Raw genomic sequence first — 19,036 nt, forward strand, 5'->3', positions numbered from 1 at the left:
CACATCAGATCAATTTGAATATCATTTCTCAATTAGTATACCTACATCAACATCTTCATGAAAGTAGGTTAATAAAAATATTTGTGTAACTTTTCTACTGCACTGAGCTCTTGCTTCTGCTGTCATGTGGCTGGTTCGGAGCTTTAGCTGCAGGAGACTGTCAAACTTTTGCACCTACAGTTATTTCCCATTATAGTATGACTAGGTAGAACTGGTTTGAGGAGTCACAGGTTATGCATTTATGAGACTAGACATTGCCCAGACATGGAAGGGGTGAAGACACTGGGTCTGTTACAATTAATGGACCTTGAACTAACAAGAGAAACTAAGACTTTTTTTTTTTTTTTCCTTGCTGAACTTATTCTACAGTTCAACTGAAGGAAATTGTCAAAATCCTGGAAAAACTAAATGAAAATGGAAGATGGAAGTGGCTACTTCACTACAGAGAAAATAAAAATTTCAAGGAACATGTCAGGTACACATGTGGAGAAAGGTGCAAATCCCCAAGTCCCAGTTTTCCATGTGCTTTAGACCAGTGTGACTCAAGCACCACAGCCACGAGAATAGTGTCAGAATGGACATCACCTTCATAAGATTTAAGTCTGCTGGTTAGCTTTGGGGGACTTTTATAGTAGGGCATCCAATGAAAAGTGTATTTACAGAAACATTTTGTGCCAGGCTTAAAAACATGCACAGTTAAGTCAGGTTCTGCCATGTACAGAAATATGGTGAAGTGTGAGCTTGCTTTTTGGGATACTGATTCATATTTTGAGTTGCCAGGGTATTGGATTTAAATTAGCAGACAAGTCACCTTAAATCTAAAGCAGTGATTATTGTTTTAATTTTCTTACTAATTTTTTTGAAGCCCAATCACTTTCCCTCCTCTCCTCTCATTCCCCCCCCCCTTAACATTCTCCCCCTCCTTTTTCTTCAGAAAAGTGCAGGCCTCCTATGTATATGAGGCAGCTGTGCATATCAAGTTAAAGCAATTATTTGCATGTGTGGTATATGTATGTATTTATATAGGTTACACACGTGTATGCACGGAGCCTGGCAATCTATGTCAGGTGTCTTCTATCACTGCCTACCTTATTTTTTAAGAGGTCTCACTGAATTTGGAACTCATTGACTGGACTAGGACAGTTGGTTGGCCAGTGAGACTGTCCTCACCCCTAGTGTTAGCCTTACAGATGTGTACCAGAACACCTGGCTTTTTATGTGGATGCTTGGGGCGGGGGGGGGGGGGGGGCTAAACTCAGGTCTTCATACTTACCCAGCAAGTACTTTACTGACTACACCATATCTGCAGCAGAGTTTCATTTGCTTATTTTTTTTTTCCTTAAGAAAATTGCTTTTATTTGTCTGAAGAGAGCTATGAGAGTTTCTGCCCATTCAAAGTGTGACCCCAAGTTCTCTGGGAACTGTAGGAAAGGAACTTAAGTAGAGTGAGAAAGATATTAACAGCACATGCTGCTCCATCAAGAGTTTGGAGGTTAGAGCCTGTGTTGGGTAACTCACAAGCATCTGTAAGGCTGGGCCCTGGTCTGGCTCTGGGTACCTGCATATCCATGTACACATACACTTAACTGATGCACAGTCACATACATTTGAAGACAAAATTTCCGGGTTTTCCTTCGTGCAGGAGCTACCCAAGAAAAGAAGGTTCACCAACAAGGTAGAGATAGTGAATGAAGCAAAGCAGACTGGAGGATGTGGCCAGAAACTCAGAGGATCTTACCAGCTTTTTTAAAAAAAATGTATGGGTGTTTTTTTTGCCTGCATGTATGTACCACATGCATGCAGTGCCCCCAGAAACCAGAAAAGGGCATCAGATTCCCTCAAAAAGTTGTTAGCCACCATTTTTGTGCTGGATCAAACCAATGCTCTTAACATCTAAGACACCTCGACATCCCCAGCTACCCGCATTTTAGAGGAAAAGCTTAACATCAGTAATAACCATGTATTATTAAAACTGTTAAGTACACACCAATAAGTAAATAAATTTAAAGAATTTGAGATTTTCCTATAGGAGATGAAAAAGGAAAAGCAATAAGATGGTTACAGACATGAGAAATTAATAAAATTCTGTCTTCTGCTTAGTTTCACTGAGGTTGATAATCTGACCACAAGACATAAGTTAGACCTATTGCTGTCAGGCATGGTAGCACACAATATAATCCAACAGCACTAAGGGAAGGAACAGAGGGAAATCTTTGGGCTCCAGTAATTTTATTATTGAACTATGAAGCAAGACCCCTACAAAAGATTTGTTGGCTTACATAGTGCAAAAGTCAAAAGTCTACTAAGATCAGTGAAAAAGCATAGTTGTAATTGTGACTGCCTGAGAACTTTGTAGGACCTTTAGTTTTTAGTTGCCAACATATGTGGTTGAAGTGGTAGTAATTACATGGGTTAAGTCTCTGTCTTAGAATAAGGCCCAAGATTAGTCTGTATTTTCAAAAGAGTCATTGTTGTAAAGCTTAGAGGCAATTAATAGGGACAGTGCATACATGATGGTCATTATGCCATGAAAAAGAACAAGAAAAAAAAAGGACAGGCTCTTTGATCAAGTGTTTTAACTAGTTAAAATGAAAGCAAAGAGAGCTAGAGAGATGGCTTGGTAATTGGGAGAGGACCCAAGTTCAGTTCTCAGCACCTACATTAGGTAGCTTACAACTGCCTGTCTAGATCCAAGGGATCAGATACCTTCTCTTCTGGACTTTGAGGGCACCTGCACTAACATGCACTTTTTTTCACATAGATACACAATCTAAATTCTTTTTCTTTTTAATGAAAGCAAGAAAAGCAACTAAAATTTCTTTCTATTTTCCAGGGTAGATTCGATTGCACATAAAAAGAATTTAATTTTGAAATCATATCAGAGTGTAAATATCATCGAATTGCTTCATTATCACAACTGTGACTCTCCATCATCAACAAAAGCTGAAATTTTGAAATGCTTGCTAAACCTGCAGGTTCAACATATCAGTGCCAGGTTTGCTGTCTTCCTAACAGGTAAATTTAATCTGAGTCTAATCTTCATTAATGCTAACATAGGACAGCTCTAGAAATATCCTTCCTAAGTAGTTACTAAATGCCTTAGCTATATGTGGCTTTTACCCATAGCTGGTTGTGCAGCATGTATTTTGACAAATACCCAGTAAGTCTTGAGGAGGTTTGCCTAGGAGTGCTGAGTTTCTTTATTTAATAGTCTTCTAATTAACATTGTGAGGTCCTACAAGTACATTTTTCTACTCTTGCCACATTTTCTGTGAGCCTTTGCTGGGCTGCCTGGCTTACTGAAGCCAATACTGTTACCAATATGTCCCTTCCCTCCCCCATGCTGCTGTGTTTTTCTTCTTATTCTAATGAATTCTGCTACCTTGAAAAAGTAGGAAATGCTAGCTTTTTTTTTCACAGTTTTTCTTCTTTACAGACAAGCCTACAGTGTCCACAGAAGTCTTTGAAAATAATGGAATCCTTGTTACTGATGTAAACAACTTCACTGAAAATATACAAAAGATAGCAGCTCCGTTTAGGAGTAGCTATTGGTAAGAACTTTTTGTAAAACTCCGTGTAAGCTGGAATCACTGAGGGAAAGAAAGCTGTTCAAAAAATGCTCTTTATATTCAAGTGGAATACACTGTAAGATCTTTGATTATATTTCTTTGTTATTTCTGTCTTAACAATTTTGTATTCTTACAGGTAATTAAACTACAGTTTGGAGTTGAGACTAGACATGAAGGACACCAAGAATATATTAGTATTTTCCTGTGTCTGAAAAACTTAAATACAAGCAGTCAATCCTCATCTAAAAAAAATCCATGTTTCATCTTTCATACTTTGTTAGAATGTCATATTTCATCATGGATCATAGTTGCTATTAGCTCTGGGTTCCAAAGTTGAATATTGTTATATTTTCCATCTAAACATAATGCCTTCAAAACTATTAAGCTTACTATTAAAATTGAGACCTTCACATGTTTACGTAGCTGAAGTAAAGTCTATTTTAACAAATAGCTGTTTTTCTGTGTGGTCAGAGGCTTATGAAGTGCATGTTTTAGGGGTTTTACCATTGTAAAAAAGTATAATCTGTAATGGTTTTGTTTGTTGTTGCATAAAAAACACTACAAAGAAACATTTTTTTCCGTAAATGACAAATTTATATACTTTTCCACTTGGTTTTTTTTATGCTGCACTACAAAAATCAACCTGGGGAAGAAATTATTTATGATAATTAGAACTTTCTTAAAGTCTTTGAAATACAAGAAAAAAACCATTTGTATACTATCTATTTGGAACAAAGGCTTTTATACCTAGTTTGGGGTTGGGTTTTTGTTTTTTGTTTTTTAAATAAAGACAATTAAAATGCAGTTGTTTGTGCTGTGAGTCAGTCTGTGTGCAATGTCTTAGCCAGGTTTAAGCCACTCACCAGGATGACTTTAATAAGAATCCCACTACAATCAGCCTGGTAACTACATTAAGAATAAAATGTAACTAGTCATAAAGAAGCCAGGAAATGGCTCCCATCCATATCTATTAGGTAAGCTCTCCTGAAGGCAGTGCACAGCAGTCGTGTGGTCTTCACAAGCAGGACATGGAGAGACAATATGGAGAACTGTGCTTTCCAGAGTTTGGCTTTATTTTTGCAGTACAGAAATCATTTGGAGCCATTTTGAGACAGACATCATTGAAATCAAGGCTCTGTCAAATCAATACTGCATTGCAGCTTGGTCCATTGAAGAAGCCATACCTGGGATAAAAGGTGCTTCTATAACTTTATCTGCTTACCATAAGGTTCCTTTCCCCTTCTCAGCAATTGTTGTAGGTTAAAATACCACATACTGGCTTCCTCCAAACAACCCCCTAAGTCTAAAATTTGGCTAGAAGTTTACACCCACATAAACAAAATATGTGGCTACTATTTGGGCCCTGCTTTAATACTTGACATAACAAAATAGAGAAAACTTTGAATGGTTTCCCAAACCAAAGGATTCAATTTAGAGTCCCAATAACAGGATGGCACAAATTGTATAGATCTAGCTCTTGAGCAGAGGCAACACAATCGCAAAGGCTACACTGATTAAAAGATACAAGTACTGTATCAAGTTCTCTATCAGTATCAATATTTGTTTAGAACAGCTCCTTCACTAAAAAAAAAAAAAAAAAAACAAACAAAACAAACAAAAAAAAGGCAGTCTGGTTAAACTAAACAGAAACAACCAACTCTGACTAGCCATTCCATGAAAACAAGTTAATACATACATGATATTAGAAAAGTGAAGGGAAGGAGTATTCACTGGTATAGCACTCTTCAATCTCCATTTTGATCACAAAAGCAGGCTTGCAATATTGATTTCATACAATATACATTATTTGCCAAATTTTAAGTTTGTCCTAATTACATAATATGTACTGCTATTAGTCTTCTCCATAAATGTCATTCTTCTTGCGCTTCATTTCTTCAAAGTCAAACTCAGATCCTGTCATTCTCTTATAGATATCTTTAATGTCATCACAGGTTGTCTCAAAGTGAGTGGTTGCATCATAGGCACGGGAAATAAAGATCTGGAATTAGAATTACAGATTTCAGACTATTTAGAGATACTCCCCAATAAAGACTAGTAACATCTTTTTCAGATCATCACACTCACCTGGCTCTCTGTTCCCAAATCTTTAGGTACAAAGAGGTCACTGATGCTGACAAATCTATATGGGGAGAAACAAATCAGCATCACTGCTTTGACTTAATTTCTAAGCCAAAAACATAAGACTGACAGGGCACAGCATTCTAAGGATTCACAGCAGCCAAAGGCTAGCCTGTCTTACTCTCAGAATTATCCAACCATGCAGCAGACACCAACACCTTGGTTTTAGTTGACATGAATGAGCAATACTCACTTCTGTTCAATTGGTTCCAAGAGCTCCAAAGCTGGTCTGATTTCCTTCTCTGGTTCCTTGGTCTCCACAGTTGTACTTACAATGGCAATATATTTGCCCTGTGCTGCCACATTGTGTGCAAAGGAGATCATGCAAACATAGATATCTGGAAGCAAGTAACACCATACACCCTGACGTTTATAAACCTTAGGCAAAAAGTGCACTCAAATATCACATGGTTTCACTTCATTATAAATTAAAATTACTTGGAACAGGCAATGTTGTCTAAACTTGTTATGTATGGAGATAAAAACAGTCTTGGTAGGCTACATATATTTACTAACTGAAATTCCTCATAACCACATTTTATGGTTTGTCTGGATTTAAAATGTCACACAAAATAGATTCATACTCTAAAGAATTGGTTCTATGCTGGTGGTAATCATAACAGATGAAAGTGCCAGTCCCATCAATCCATTGATGAGTTCAGAACTGAATGGGCTATTAGGAAACAGGATCTAGCACAGTGATTCTTAACCTTCTAATGCTATGACCCTTTAATACAGTTACATACTGTGGTGAACCCCAACCATAAATTTTTATTATTTATTATGTTTTGAGTTTTTTGAGGGTTTGGTTTTGGTTTTGTCCAATACAGGGTCTCTTTGTAACAGTCCTGACTATCCTGGAACTTGTTTTGTAGACCAGCTGGCCTTGAACTCAGAAATCTGACTGCCTCCAGAGTGTTGGGATTAAATGTGTGTATCCTATAATTTTCTGTGCTACTTCGTAACTACAATTTGGCTAGTTATGAATCGTAATGTAAATATCTGATATGTGATCCTTGTTGAAAGGGTAGACCAGTTGTGACCCATAGGTTGAGAACCACTCTAGCAGAAAGAAATTGGTCACTGGGCATTTTCTGAAAGTGTATTATCTTGTGCCCAAGACCCTTCTTGCTTGCTGTCTGCTTTCCTAGTTCCTATGAGATAAGGAGATTTTGCTGCCATATCCTCCCATTGTCATAATACTCTGCCTTGCCCTCAACACAACTAGTCAGCTGACCACACTGAAAACATGAGCCAAAATAAATCTTTCCTCAGATAGAAGGGTGGTTTGACCCATGGAAAAGCTCACTAAAACCTCAAGAGACTGAGGATGTATATGAATGAACTGCTAAACCTAGAGATGAACTCTGCCCCAGACCAAATTTTAGATTTGGCTAAGACCAAATATAAAACTCTTAATAGGTGGATGGGGTGTTATACATGTCAAGTTCAAAGGCAGACAGTAAGACTCTGTCTCCAAACAAACAAAAAACTTAAGGGATTTTCTCCTACTTTTACACCCTGCATTTAGAAAGGTTTTGAATAGTTAAAAGGCTTTATTAAGTACTGATTTCCTCATTTACTACTGGAAAAGTAATACTTATAGATTGCTATAACTAACCACTACTCTAAATATAGAAATAATTTTTTAAGTTTTTCACAAGTCTAAGAATCTGCTTGGTAAAAACGTGCCTAATGCCAAGTATTTATGGCGCATGCCTAGGAGGCAGAGGCAGGCAGATCTCTGTGAGTTCAAGGACAGACTGACCTACAGAGTGAGTTTCAGGACAGCCAAGGCTATACAGAGAAACCTTGTTCTCAAAAAACCAAAACTGTGTCTATCTTTTTGTTCCAGTGAAAATGTTCTATGGTGTAGTTTCTTATGTGGAAGAGGGAAAAAATAATACGAAAACTCATGAGTAAAATCTGAGATGTGGGGCTTCTAGCCAAAATACAATTGAAAACCACTGGTTATATCAAAATTGGAATTGAAATTTTAGACCAAGTCCTGACTTGAATCACAGAAATGAACACTTTTTCTAGCATGTTGCTAAAACAAATACAATCATTAAAATCACAATGACACAATCAGTTTAAACACAGTGACGCCAGTTTAATAAATGAAAGTTGGAAGCCTGCAAGAGTTCATCCGTGGAGTCATTCATTCTAGATACGAAGCTAAGATCAATGTAATGATACAAGGCTAACACCACTTCCGTGAACTGCTGCTACAAGGACATCTGGCTTCCTAGGTCTGCTTCCCATATTAAAGACTCTTTACTCTAGTATTGAGTAAAGCCTTCACTTACTGGTTGTTCTCCAACACTCACCTGACTTACGGTTGACTTGGTTCTGTGGAATGATGATCTGGCAGGAATTGGCATCATTGGTGTTCTTGATAGGGTGGCTAAGGATACAGATCACTCTGATTACCTGGCCCACTTTTTCAACCCGATCTTTTACATAGCTGGGGTCACAGATGAGCTGCTTACAGCGAGCAATCTGTAGCAAAACATTTAAAGGGACATTATACAGAAGACAGGAACATGGCCATGTCCCTCATTCATGTATTAGAAGGCTAAGCTCTCTAAATCAATCCTAAATGTAATACTGAATCTTGAAGGTGAACTCATTAATAAACAACAAGTAAAAGAATACAGACGGCAGACTCCATTAAAACACTACAGCACTCAATATAGACTGGTACCGGGTACTAGCACAAAGACAGTCACAGAGGCCAAAGGAACAGAAGAGAAGCCAGAAATAAACTTTCACACTTTGAAGTGAGTTTGATAAACAATTATAGAATAAGGAAATATCTTAAAAACTTGTTGTAATCTTAGCACTGAAATACAGGTATAGGACCACAAGTTTGAGGCCAACCTGTTCTATATAGTTTAGGTCAGTGAGGGCTACCTGCATGAGACTCAAAACAAGCCAGTGTATTGTTAAAAACTACCCACCTGAAAAAAAAGAATGGAAGAAAAAAGGCTAAAAAGCTAAAACTTACCTAAAACCATACATAAGAGATTAGAGATTGAGACCTGAAATACAAAAATTCTTAAGGATGCAAATGTAAAGGAGAAAACTTCATTTATTGTAATAACTTGTTTTAACCCACCAAAGACTCACAAAATGGACTTCATGAAAATTTAAAATTTGTATCAGTAGGTATTAAATGTTTAAAGCAAAAGGAAACACTGAGAAGAAATATATCTGATAGGGAATTGATATCCAAAGTATATCAAGAACTGCTAGAATTCAACGATTTACAAAAAGACTGATTTAAAAAAATAGGCAGTGGCAGCACACGGGAGGCAGAAGCAGATGGATCTCTGAGTTCGAGGCCAGCCTGGTCTACAGAGAGGTTCAGGACAGCTAGGGCTACAGAGAAACCCTCTTGAAAACAAGAGTATGTAAAGAATTTGAACAGAGATTTCTCCAGAGTTCTACAAATGGCTAAGTACCATTTATCACCAAGCACCAGTGATATGCAAATCAAAACCACAAGACCCCTATTAGGATGGTGACCACCAAAACAGAAAGTGATATCAGGATATGTGCAATCCTCATGAGAATGAAACACAATATGGCTGCTGTCACAGTATGGCAATTTCTCCAAAAAAAAAAATTACTACTTAATCCTGCACTTCACCCTCTTGGTATTACCAAGGAACTGATAGTTATTTTGTATACCAGTCCTCATGAGAGCATCACTCAAAATAAGTATTTGGGAAAAGGTGATTTATAATTTAATATTCAGTGTTTACAGTTTTATTGTTGTTTTTTAACAGTGTACTGGGATGAGCCTACAAAGTCTAAGGTCCTAGATTCCATCCCAAGCACAACCAATAAATAAATAAACATCTCCAAGCCACTACCATCTATATTTAAAGTATTCTCTTGAATCTATTATCTTCATAACTTAATAAGTTCAGAATTACTAAACTACTGGTAACCATTTAAGCTAGTTTTGCCAATAACCAATGTAAGTTTTCCTTGTGCAGTTGCAAGATATTCAGAAGTAATTAAAATCTCTTAATCTCAAGAGATTATTGTTGCTAGTAAAAAGTAAATAATCAGTATATGGCATAACACTGGAAAGATGGCAAATGTATCACAACCAGTTCTGTTTCCTATCAACACCATGAAGCTTCCTGAGAACACAGCTGTGTGAAGATTTAAGAAAACAAACAAACAAAAAAGAAAAACTATTAACTTTAAACAATATGAAATGGGGTGGGGATGTTTGTTCCCCAGGATGTAATATCAATGTCCACACCATTATTTAGCAGACAGTACATTTTATTCAAAAGAATAGTTACCTCTCCTTCAGACTTTACACCAACCACTTTTCCATTTTGCACAATGATTTCTTCAATTGGTTTATTCAACATGTAGGTACCTCCATATATAGCACTTAACCTAAAAAAAATTATCAATTATAATTCATAATTTCTTAAATATAAATGAATTATAGTACCTACTAATTAAAGGTATTGGGACATAAACAAACAAAAAGACATGAAAGTGTGAGGGAGAAGTGTTCGGATGAAAGGGTTTGAGAGGGGCATAAAAAGAACACAACAGGGGATGAATAAAGGAAAAAGAAAAATAAAAATTATGTCAATTATAAAAAAAAAAAATGAATAGATCCGGAAATCATGTTAGTCAAAGACTTAAAAAACAAATCACATTTTTCCCTCGAATACACAACTTAGATCTGAATATTTCCCTAAACATTCACTATATGATATGTATTATATATAGTGAATATAATATATAATATATTCACTATTATATATAATAATATATAATGTAATATATACATATATACACATGCATGTATGGCAAAGTAGAAGGGGGTCGGTCTATGTGGAGGAAGAGGACTGAAAGGGCAAGCAAAGAACAAGGGAAATTAACGGGAGACAAAAGAGTAAAATACCTCATTTTTTCTTTCATATGAAAAATAAAGATTTAAATACACATGCATGCATGCATGTGCGCATACACACACATAATGGTAGAAGTATTGCTTAACATACAGTAAAGTTCTGATATCAATCCCCAGTACTACACAGAAAAAAATTACAGAAGACAGACAGATGAACAGAATTTCATCAACACAGGGAATGGTGTAATGCCAAGGATAACACATAAGAGACTGGTGCTCCAAAAGAGAAGGAAAATGTGATCAAATAGCTGGATAAATAATGACCTAAAATTCTGAATTTGGTTCTTTTAAAAGTAATCTAAATATTCAAAAACGCAAGAGTGTCAAAAACTGAAGAAAATCCTGAAACCTAGATCACCGGCAGAAAGAGAAAAACTCAAAAATACCAGAAAAAAGAACTCAGGGACAGCCACTTTCTCATTCAAGCCAAAACCAGCCAGCCATGGGGAAAGCTTTTTCCAGTGTGCTACAACATCCAACAAAGTCCTTCAAAAAGGTAAAATATTTTCAAATAAGCATCAGTGAACCTGGAGATGTAGCACAATCATGTGCCACCAAAATTTGACTTTATGTAATTCAGTATATTAAGAGCATATACAGACAAGCTGAACCATTATCTCAATGTCAACCCACTCACAATAAAAAGTTGCCCAAACTATGATGAGAATTTAATTTCACAAAACAATCCATCAAAAAACTACTTTAAAAAAAAAACAAAAACATAAAACAATTAACAGAAAATATTTAATATTTTTTTTCTAAGACTGGGAACAAGACAAGAATGTTTGTTCTTGCCAATTCAACATTTTTCTAGTCCTAGCCAGTACAAAAATAGCAAGGGTGGAAAGGTGACATAATGCGTTCATATTTTAAGAGAAAAATCTAGTGTCTCTGTACTCATAGCTGGCATAGCTATGTACATGGAAAATTCTAATAAGTCTATCAGAATAACTGAACTAGTAAAAGGAGCACAGCAAAGTTAATACAGAAAAATTAATTAGACATTATATACATTAGCATCAAAGAACAACAAAATAAAGAATTAACATTAGTATCAAGATAAAACACTTCCAAATAGTTTCTATGTAAAACTACGACAAACCTAAACACAGGTGTGGGTTAGAAGACAATTGGGAAATTGTCACAAATTGATGTACAGACAATCCATTTCCAGTAAAAACCTAGTCAGTTTTTCTAGAAACTGACAGCCTGATTCTAAAAGGCAGTAAAGAACCTACAATAGCCAAAATAAATTTTGAAGATATATAGGGAAGAGTTACATCACTTGACTTTTAAGACCTATCTGCAGAATTATTAAGCAGGACAAATGTGGTAAAGGCATAGGAAAAACAAATTCAAAACAGCTTCCAAACTAGACCTATCACTACAAGACCACTGGGAAATCAAACAGCGCGCGCGTGCGCGCGCACACACACACACACACACACACACACACACACACACACACACACACACAGTAAAAGCAGATGGAACAAGTAAATACCACAGATTAGGGGGCAGAAGCTCAAACCATACCTCACTTAGGAACCAATATTCTTTCAAGATGAATTATAGCAGTTACATAAAGACAAAACTGTAAGCTTCTCTGGCCTTTAAGCTAAGCAAATATTTCATAGTACTTAAAATGCACTCAACAGATATAAAATAAGTTTGATATACTAAACTTTATCAAAATGCAAAACTTCTTTTTTAAAAAGATTATGTATACAATGTTCTGCCTGCAGGCCAGAAGAGGGCACCATATCTCATTACAGATGGTTGTGAGCCATCATGCAGTTGCTGAAGAGCAGATAGTGAGTGTTCTTAACCTCTGTGCCATCTATCCAGGAACCCGCCCCACCCCCCTTTTCGAGCAGTTTCTCTGTGTAAATAGTCCTAACTGTCCTGGAACTCACTTTGTAGACCAGGCTGGCCTTAAACTTACTTAGGTCCACCTGCTTCTACCTCCCAGGTGCAGGGATTAAAGCCCTGTCTCGAAAAAAACAAACAAACAAACAAAAAAAAATATATATATACTCATATATATATATATATATATATGAGTAAAATAATCTCATCAGCAGTTCAGCAGTGATGGCACATGCTATTACTTAATCCCAGCACTTGGGACGTCAACCTAGTCTATAGAGCAAGTTCCTACAGAGCCAGTGCTACAGAGAAACCCTGTGTCAAAAAACCAAATAATTGCAATAATGATGATATTAATATAAAAAACATAAAACAAACAAATAGCATCTCATTGTTCAGAGACATTTTTCATTTTCAGTAGTCAGGATGAAGTCTAAGATCAGCAGGGCTACAGCTAATGGGTTAAACAGACGCTTACCTTGCAAATCCTTGTGGCAATTCTCCAAGGCCATAGAGAGGATAAAGGTATGGGCTTTTACCATACCTTGCCAAAGATTCGCTGTAAAGTTTAATTCTATTAATGGTATCACAACACGGCTGATCTAAATAGCTGGGGAAAATTAAAACAACATTAGAAAAAGACTACTTCTTCTTTCTTGTTTATTTTAAACTCTTTTTCTGAAATGACTTCAAAATACTACCCTCTTATTTCTCTTAAAAGGCCCTATCACCTCCTTCATGGGGCCACACAATAGCATATAAGCCCTAAGTCTCCCATTTGGAAAATCAGAAATTCAGTTGAACATTTAAAGAAAACTCTAAATCTCAAAACCAAAAGTTTCTAACTGGAATCCTCACTCTGTTGTTCATGCTCTCTTCAAATAAATTGATTAGAAAATGAGGCGTTTGGAACTGTCTATGATATGGGATAGGAACTGCAAAGTTGCCTAAATCCAACTGTGGCAAACATTTCACAGCTTTTGCAAAGACACCAATGACATTCATTACTCTACTTACTCATCTGTTCTGTACAGTGCAAGAGAATGGCCAGTAAAGTCTATAACATCTTGACCCAAATCAAACTTCTTATACACATCTCTCATTGAGGTCTTCTTAGGGTCAACTCCCTCAAAAGTTCTAGGATCTTTTTCATCAAAGTTGGCAACATAAACTAGGAACTTCCTGAAGCGGCGTTTTTCAAACAGTCCCATTAAGCCTGAAAAATATTTCAAAAAGCACATACTCACAATAGGACAATGAGAAGAAAAAAATGAGAAGACACTTTAAACATCAATATCTTGACTCAACAAATGTAATTCATGTAACATGGGATCTACACAAAGTGGTTTCCAGGGGCACAACAAAATAGATCACTCAAAGTCTTCAATTTTACCACACAAATTCAGCTACGGAGAAGTTGAAACTTTGAAAACATTGTTCCAAAAGCATCTATACTGTTATTTTTCCTCTAACAATGCACAACTGTAACTCTGCCAGTTCCCAAAATTATGAATGCTGCTCCTTTCCCCTCTTCTGGCTGTAAGGCACATTCTTAAACCGAATGGGAAGATACCAGGAAGAATTAACAGCAACTACCTTTAGAAGCTGACCACACTGTGGGTCACTTACTTTAATGAAATCTTAAACAATCAGTGTGCTGCTCTACACACTTAAAAAAAAAAAAAAAAGCTGTAAGCAAGGCTTACATCCTTTCCCCTCCTCTCCTAAACAGAACAGAACATTAAAGTTAACTGTTACATGACGAAGGGCCTGAAATCGTGTCTAGCACACAACTGGAAATAACTATCTGTTGACTAAATAAATGGGTTTCTGAGACTTCTTTTCACCATAAAATCTCATTATTCTGATAAATGAGAATTACTTACTAGATGCCAGGGCTTCTGCTTCAGTGGAAGGAACCTTGTAGATTTTCCCCCCCTTGTAGACAAAGCTCCCTTCAATCACTTTGAAATCCATATAGCGAGTAACCTCTGTGTAAAGCAGCATCTTCACCAATTGACCTAGAAAAGTCACAGAATGCAAGCTGTCACTCAAACCTTACTACCAATTAAACTTAGCAGATATTGTTATTAAACCTCCCAAAATTTTCCTAACATTGTATAGCAATTCTTACCAAGAAGCCTCCAAAGCCATATTTTCAATGGTGCAACTAGAAATACACACCTTAAGCATATGTTTAAGATTAATATTACAACTTGTAGACTAACAAAGGCCATGAAATATGTACTAGTAGTGAATCTAGGTAACAGACAATTTCAAATATTTCAATTTCTAAGCCAACTTATATTTATTAGAGAATATCAACATCAAATAGATTAAGGACTACAATTAGGAATACCATCCGCCTATAAGCCCAAGGAGGTTCATGTGTCCAAATCAAATAAAATTTTTGTGAGACCAAACCATTTTAAAGCTGATTTGAAAGGATAATTACAACAGGGTAATCACATCTTTTTTTAAGTTAGAGCTGGATGGGGGATATAACTTAAGTGGCTAAACATTTGTTTAGCATATGTGAGATCCTGTATTCAAACTCCAGAACAAAAAAAAAAAAAAAAATTAGAGGAATAAAGTATAAAGAGATATGCATGCAGCAGAGATTAAAGTACACTGAATAATTCTATTAACTGGTCCCAATATAAGGCTCATGACCTTAAAAAAAAAAAAAAAAAAACCAACAAATATTTTATAAAGAAAAACACAAGCAATAGACTTGTGCGGCAAAGTCCCTGTCTACAAAGGCTGCCCCCATGTCTTCAGAAAGGTGATATCTGTAAGGAGTTTATTGCAAGGAGAACACAACTTAACAGAAAATAATGCCAAGTCATCAATAAACAAGAAAGCTGGTAAATAAAACTCAGGCCACCCTTTAAAAGATAGATTTATGTCATCAATTCAAATTTCACCTTACAATGACAGAACAAAAATGAATACTATCAAGGGCTGGCTGATAAAGGTACTGGGAAAGGCAAAAGCCACATGTGTTGATAAACAGAGAAAGTCTTTAGAAAAAGACCCATAATTCTCTCCTAAAAGTATACAATGCTATGTCATCAACTCACACATACCTCTTTCCTCCCTCTTTATTACACCCCCAACACACATATTAATACACAAGCTGAAAACTACTTATCTGGGACTGTACACACATACACATATGTGTATCCTGAACATCAAAATATTGAGCATAATTAAATCTAAGTGGTGATTTTATCCCTAGCACTACAAAGAGAAAATCCAGACAGTGGGATTCTGACTATGCAAATTTTATTTCCTTTCTGCTTACTGTTAGTGTTACCTAGACTATACAAACTTGTTGATAATTTACCCCACAAGAATTCAATTATTTAAATTTAAAAGAACGTTTAAACAAATATAATACAAACCATAAAACATAACTCAAAAAAAAGCAAAAGAATAACACATACTATATTTTATTGGAAACAAATTTGTAACAAAAATTTAGTTTTTCCTTTAGTTTCTATTCTTCCAGACATGGCCTCACATTATTAGCAATCCTCCTGCCTCAATTTTTTGAGTGCTGGGATTACAGGTGTACATTGAAGACGGAGGCTTCTGTCCTGCCTGGTCCCACAGCCACTTTGCCTCAAATAAACACACAGACGCTATATTAATTATGAAACTGTTGGCCGATGGCTAGGACTTCTTATTGGCTAGCTCTGTCTTAATTATTAACACATTTCTACTAATCTACGTATTGCCACAGGCTGTGGCTTACTCATAATCGGCATACTACTCTTGGGCAGGCTGGCGTCTCTCCTGCCCTTTTCTCTTTCCTCTCCCCAGCCCTCTCCTGGTCTGGTAGGTCCACCTATTCTCCCTACCTAGCAACTGGCCAAACAGTTTTATTCATCAACCAATAAAAGAAAAATATATCCAGAAGGACATTCCCCATCAGTACACCACTGCACTTGGCTCATTTTTGAATACCATCTTAGATAAAAAATAGAGATACCACAGAAATTTTAAACGATAGATCAGTCCTCTAAAATACTGAGAAATTAGATGATCTCAACAGCTTACACACTAGAAGATCTTTAAAAGACCATTTAAGACTCAGGTGTAAAAGGGGTGGTGGCTCAGGCCTTTAATCCCAGCACTCACGAGGCGGAGGTAGGTGGAGCTAAAGGCTAGCCTGGTCTACAGAGTGAGTTTCAGGACAAACTCCAAATCTACAGAGAAATCCTGTCTCAAAAAACAAAACCAAATAAATAAAAGTTCAGGTTCATCTAGGTCATCACCTATGCATTAAGAAGAAAGTCTCTCACAGGCACTTACAATGTTATTATATTTAGAATTTTGGTTTGTACTACATCACACCAGATTTGCAACAAACGTTTCTGTGTGAAATGTCTATAGTTTCTTACAAAATTTACACATACATCTTTAATATATATTGCAAAATCTCCCATTTTAGTATGCATGTGCAACATCACAGTTTTGTTTCTTTCCAGAGCTATTTTCTATCACCCCTTCCCTCTATTCTTAATTTGACTCCAGATACTTTTAATGAAACACATTACTAAACATACTGTTGACATTAACATTCCCCAGGGCCTCAGACCTGGGATAATGTTCTCTACTTCCAAACCAGATTCCATACACTTCATAAATAATATTAGAATTCTTTACCATTGGCCATAAGGAACTTGGGAATTAAGTCAACATTCCAGTCTCTTCCTCTCCCCATTGATGCTGGTGGTTGTCCTGGTAACTTAAATCTTTTGTATAACTAAAAGTAGAAAAAAATATATCAGTAATGTAACAAGATGTAATTTTTACTTCAACTTCAGTAATTTTTGGATTAAGAAGCTGAGGTATAATATAACTATAAGAGGTAAAGTACAAATCGATTTTAGTCAGATAAAACTTTCATCTGTCAAGTAAACTTTTATTAGTCAGGTCAGACTTTCAGATCTCAATATATTATGTAATTAAATACAGTATGTAATCCATGAATGCTAAGATAAATAAGCATTGCAAGAGTCTTTCCCACTTATTGTTCAATCATTTAAATTCATCTCCGCCCCCCACCCAATTTTGTTTCTCTAGCTACACAAGTTAAAAAAAAAAAGTTATTGACTTCAAATCTAGAAAAGACAGTAAAAGCTAGTTCTTGTTAGCTTGCAGGGTTTAGGCTTTACTGAAATACAACTGATGTATAAAAAACTGAATACACAAAGTAAACACTTTGATAAGTGTGAACATAAGCTCACACCAAAGAAAACTAAGCACACATTTACCTCCCATGAGTGTTTCCCAGCATGATACAGTATGATGTAATCAACAATTTCTTTCAAACTAGTAGCCTGTACGTTTCCAAAGAAAAAAAAAAAGAAAGGGGAAAGGTGCCAGGACTTGTAGATTAAGAGAACATACAATGCTCAAATCTTTAGTTAATCCTGGTTTTAAAAACAGAAGTCTACTGAAGAGCTAAATATCACTCTCTGAGTTACAGGAAATCTGAATATAGTCTAAATATTGTTCATCTTCATAAATGTAGTGGCATTATGATGGTGTAGAAAACGTCATCCTTAATAGATGGAAGCCAAAATATTTAGGTCAAGTACCACAATGTCTTTTTTACTTTCAACTTTTCAAAGCCATAAAAAAAAAAAAAAGCCTATAATCCAGCACCCTGGAAGCTGAAGTGAGCAGGGGAAGGGGGAGAATCTTGAGTTCAAGGCCAGCTAGGGCTACATAACAAAACCTTGTCAAATTTAAAGAAAAAAAAAACACAGTGTCAATAACAAAAATCCAATCAAACACAACAAGATGTTAACTACTGGATTCAGATGGGAAGTTTTGCTACATTGCAATAAAACACTCTTTCAATTATTCTGTGTTCTTAAACACAAGAATAACTTCTTGGTATAGATATTCAATATATTTAGGCAGTGATTTTAATACTCATGGAAGACACATACATTATTGCATAAAGTGTTAATCCTCATAAATGCAAATATTTACAAGTTTCAGATGAAGAAATGGATTTTTAAAAACTCACAAAATAAATCATGTGCCCTGCCCCATCCCCAAAATAAAGGGAAAAGGATAGTGGCGCAAACAGCATTATGATTGGAATTACTGCTATGATTTTATAAAATACTTATTTATTTTTATTTCATTTGCATTGGTATTTTGTCTGAATGATCCCCTGTAACTGAGTTACAGAGTTGTGAGCTGCCATGTGAGTACTGGGAATTGAACCTGGGTCTTAAGCTCTGAGCCATCTCTCCAGCCCACAGCTATGATTTTTTTAACCCTATAAACACAAGTTTGTAATCTGGAAAACAGGGATAAAGTATACAAGACTTTAAAAGACTACGGAGGCCAGCCTGGTCTACAAAGGGAGTTTTTTCCGTATAGCCAAGGCTATACAAAGAAACCCTGTCTCAAAAACACAAAGCAAAACAAACAAAAAGACTGAGGCAATAAATAAGGCCAGGTGGCAAGTGATGGC

The 19,036-nt window shown here is 36.1% G+C and overlaps 2 protein-coding genes across 6 annotated transcripts in view; one reads left to right on the forward strand and one right to left on the reverse strand.

Moving 5' to 3' along the window:
- Tasor2 (transcription activation suppressor family member 2) overlaps positions 1-4,373 on the forward strand; it is a 39,176-nt gene extending 34,803 nt beyond the window's left edge. For 4 of the 5 annotated variants that reach the window (XM_051194809.1, XM_051194807.1, XM_051194811.1 and 1 more), the window contains 4 exons: positions 370-475; positions 2,834-3,015; positions 3,437-3,551; positions 3,706-4,373. In XM_051194809.1, coding sequence (XP_051050766.1) covers positions 370-475; positions 2,834-3,015; positions 3,437-3,551; positions 3,706-3,709 — 407 coding nt within the window. In that variant the 3' untranslated portion in view covers positions 3,710-4,373. Of the gene's footprint in view, positions 1-369; positions 476-2,833; positions 3,016-3,436; positions 3,556-3,705 lie in introns of those variants that run through there. The other variant, XM_051194810.1, reaches the window with a different exon arrangement.
- A 248-nt stretch (positions 4,374-4,621) lies between these two features.
- The window catches only part of Gdi2 (GDP dissociation inhibitor 2), a 28,216-nt gene continuing 13,801 nt past the window's right edge, over positions 4,622-19,036 (reverse strand). The window contains exons 3-11 of the mRNA XM_051194813.1: positions 17,206-17,305; positions 14,418-14,552; positions 13,549-13,747; positions 13,010-13,141; positions 10,034-10,133; positions 8,039-8,210; positions 5,902-6,046; positions 5,655-5,709; positions 4,622-5,568 (exon numbers count right to left, since the gene is read on the reverse strand). Of these exons, the coding sequence (XP_051050770.1) occupies positions 5,422-5,568; positions 5,655-5,709; positions 5,902-6,046; positions 8,039-8,210; positions 10,034-10,133; positions 13,010-13,141; positions 13,549-13,747; positions 14,418-14,552; positions 17,206-17,305 (1,185 nt within the window). The 3' untranslated portion in view covers positions 4,622-5,421. The remainder of the gene's footprint in view (positions 5,569-5,654; positions 5,710-5,901; positions 6,047-8,038; positions 8,211-10,033; positions 10,134-13,009; positions 13,142-13,548; positions 13,748-14,417; positions 14,553-17,205; positions 17,306-19,036) is intronic.

This window comes from Phodopus roborovskii, unplaced genomic scaffold, assembly GCF_943737965.1.
Source record: "Phodopus roborovskii unplaced genomic scaffold, PHOROB, whole genome shotgun sequence".
NCBI classification, from domain to species: Eukaryota; Metazoa; Chordata; class Mammalia; order Rodentia; family Cricetidae; genus Phodopus; species Phodopus roborovskii.